General features: G+C 40.5%; 1 protein-coding gene across 1 annotated transcript; it reads left to right on the top strand.

Moving 5' to 3' along the window:
- The first annotated feature begins 145 nt into the window (after nucleotides 1-145).
- On the top strand, nucleotides 146-3297 carry bik (BCL2 interacting killer). The gene is made up of 6 exons (XM_080291795.1): nucleotides 146-395; nucleotides 501-529; nucleotides 1527-1614; nucleotides 1781-1933; nucleotides 2028-2142; nucleotides 2693-3297. Exons 3-6 carry the CDS (start codon nucleotides 1535-1537, stop codon nucleotides 2807-2809), a joined length of 465 nt encoding a protein of 154 aa, XP_080147921.1. The 5' UTR covers nucleotides 146-395; nucleotides 501-529; nucleotides 1527-1534; the 3' UTR covers nucleotides 2810-3297.
- Nucleotides 3298-3310: the final 13 nt, after the last annotated feature.

Genomic DNA, 3310 nt, shown 5'->3' with positions numbered 1-3310 from the left:
TCCAGATGCCTGGACGACAGGCTTGGTGCAGTCATGCAGTTTAGGCTTCGTGTTTGTCTGCTTGAACTTCACCTGTCCTACCTCGCTAACGTCACCTTGTCCTCTTTCCTAGAAGTTGCTCCTCTGTGAGCTTGGTTTCCATTCCGGACTTCAGAAACCCTCTTGGACCTGTAAATAACCCAGCCTGGAGCCTACCCCAGCCCAACCGCGCACCTCGCAGAGTAATTTTAAGCTGTGGTTATTAATAATAACCCTGCAAACATTACCAGAATGCATCTTACAGGTGGCCCCCTGGTGTTCACTGTCGGCGGAAGCCCCAGCGGTGATAGATAAAGGTGTGTCCTGTCATTAGCGGCAGCAGTTACCTGAGAGCGTCGAGATTAAAGGGCGCTGCTGTAAGTAGAGGAAGAAAACACTTCGAAATTATGCTTTTATTCAGTATTTTCCAGCAATTTTTAACATTACAATGTTTATTTTTAATTTGTTTGCTTTTATCTCAGGGCGGCGTCCACTTAATCAACATAAAAAGGTAGTTTTTAATTTCCTTTTTTGTGTGTGTGTGAGAGAGAGAACGAGAGTGTGCACCTGTTTACTTCTCAGGGTTGGGATATTCATACTCGACTAATATCTAATATTATACTGCTCAAACATGATACAATACACTAATTTAAGTCTTTAAATGGTTTAATACCTGTTTATTGTTTATCTAATTCAATATGTGTGATCTTCAAAACGACCTTTGTTTGCTGAGAGCAATGACTCCGCACTTTGTTGTGGCAATATGGCTTCTACCTGATGGCTGCCTGTCGTTTTAATGGTGGTGTTTATGTTTCCACGTTTAAGGCTTCAGTTTGCTGATGTTTTGCCAAAAGAAAAAGGGTTTGTAAAAATAAAGACGTTGCAATTAAATCCAGGGAAAACCAGTTCTTGATTTGTCAAGATTTATAGTATTTAAAGCTTGTGATCTGATTCTTCTGACCCGGTGGTGTTTTTCTATCCTTCTCTGTGAGAGTAAAATGGCAGTTTGGTTAATTTGAGTTATGGAAATTCAGCATTTGCATTAAATGGCAGGATTGCAGGTGCAACAGGAACTGATCTCAAGACAGGTGTACCTGGGAGATTATAAACCTGTTTTAAGCTGGACTTTAAGACAAAAACAAAAAATTCAGTGAAAAAGGCAAATTGAATGTAAAGTGTTACGTCTTGAGTTGTCGTAAGTTGGTCGTAAACATGAAAGCATTGCAATGCATTTTTGCTGCAGTTTAAAAAGAAAGTACAGCACAAAGGTTGGACTTGAGCCAAGAGATGATGTTATCTCTGGAGCTGTTTTTTTCTTTCAGCCTAGTAACCCAGTCCACACCTATCCTGGTCACATGAGCCAGTATTTACACAGCCTGTTATTGACCGTTGGGAGCCTGAGCAAAGATAACACACAGACACTTTCAGGCTGTGGAGCCATTGTCTGTCCTGTTGATGTTCTTAGCAGTCTGCTGCACGATATGAACAATTTGCATATATGTTCTCAGAAAACAAAATGGTGGAACAAACAAGACGCCCAAGTCGTGTCATCGCCCTCCAGGCTGGACCTAGTGAGGTGGACCCTGGCACCCTGAGGTACTGTATAGTCCCGCCCTTGCCCCAGTTCGACTATTAATACCAAAAACAAACACACAGCTCGGGCTTGTGCCTTGGGCAAAAACAACTTTATAAAAAAGAGATTTTTATTGAGTTCCCCATATTTATGATGGATTCTAAACACACCTGCCTTTTCCTCCCTCAGGATCAGTGACAGGGTTGCACGGGCCTGTGGCCGCCAGTTGGCTTTAATCGGTGACCAGCTAGACCGAGAGTATGCCAGCAGAATGCCAAACCAGCTTCCGACTCCCTTAAACCTCCTGAGACCTGCCCAGGCACTGACTCGGACCATCTATAGGTAAAAAAAAAAAAATTTTCCCTCTTATTTTATTTCACTTATCAAACTATTACATTTGTGTGATTGGTTCTAACTTCTCACTGCTTCCTCATAGGGATATTCACAATCAGTTAGGAACTTTTCGGGGTTTGTCTGCTGCAATGAAGACCTGGTTAGTGAGCACTGCACCTGGGCAGGGGATCCTCAGAGTTGAGGCCTTGACAGCTTGGGTAACTCTTCTCTTTAACGCATCTCTGCATTATACGTATGCATAAAGGTTCATTGCTCTTAGTGTTTGCATTAAGGCTTTGTATTCCAAGGAAAAGAGATATCTTTCCATTTACAGCAGCGGGTTTATCCAATGACTCCAAAGTGTAGAGGTTTACACATGTGCCAAACAAGCAAAGCTTCCTGGTTTAATTCCTTTGGAGGTTGTGTCAGCAAAGTCAACAGATGCATAACCTGCAAAAACGTTTAATTGGCAGACAGTTTAATAAAGAATCAAAGATTTTAAAGTGGATCCCATCTGTGAACTACTTTCTCAATTTGAACCCCAATATAAATATGATTTTTAGATAAGAACCTATACATAAAACAAGGAGAAACTCAATTTAAACATAAAAAAATAAAAATAATAGAGCCAAAATAGTCAAAATAGGTGGATTTGAGCAGTCTTGCTTTGTTGCATTGTTGACTGTTGTGTGGTCGTGTTATATTAAATATAATTTGGTACATCTATCCAAAACAGCCCACTTTTTCTCATTATGTCTCATTTTACAGGCATCCAACTTTAACCCAGTAACCTGCACTGGGTGGAACAGAGGAGCACTTGTTACTGTGGCACTGGTGGCCATGGTGACCATTTTCAGTGCACTATGGACGGAGCAGAAAGCTTAAGAGGGCCACGAGCAGGTCTTCTCAGCCATGTTTGTCAAAATATGTTTGCTATCGAGTGAGAATTACTGCTGTTTTCTCTTGCTGTTTACTTTGACTTTTCCCTTTTTTTTAAATAACTGTTTTTATTGAGCGGTATTGAAGTTGAAAGTGAGGACGACAACCTCTTCTCTCAAAAGAGAAGAAAAAAAAAGTATAATGTAAAATTAGTTGGGAGTAAATTGTTTAAAGGAAATCTAGCCTTGCCTAAGGAGTTGGCCAGTTTATTGTAGCAGTGACATGTTGATTCATGTCAGAAAACATGTTGACTGGACTGTTGCTGGCTTGCAGTCTTTTGTATCCAGATTTGTTTCTTACTGGTTTAAGAGGCCAAAATTTTTTCAAATGATATGTAGCATTGCTTAGTGTACAATGAAGGGAGCTGGACTTTCTGTTCAAGATTTGAAACTGCTTTTTCATGTGACGCCAAATAAACTTCTTAATGACAAAAATGTGACAACATTG

Source organism: Astatotilapia calliptera, chromosome 17, assembly GCF_964374335.1.
Source record: "Astatotilapia calliptera chromosome 17, fAstCal68.1, whole genome shotgun sequence".
NCBI classification, from domain to species: Eukaryota; Metazoa; Chordata; class Actinopteri; order Cichliformes; family Cichlidae; genus Astatotilapia; species Astatotilapia calliptera.
The sequence above is the reverse complement of the archived record's forward strand: the minus strand, read 5'-3'. Positions and strand labels throughout refer to the sequence as shown.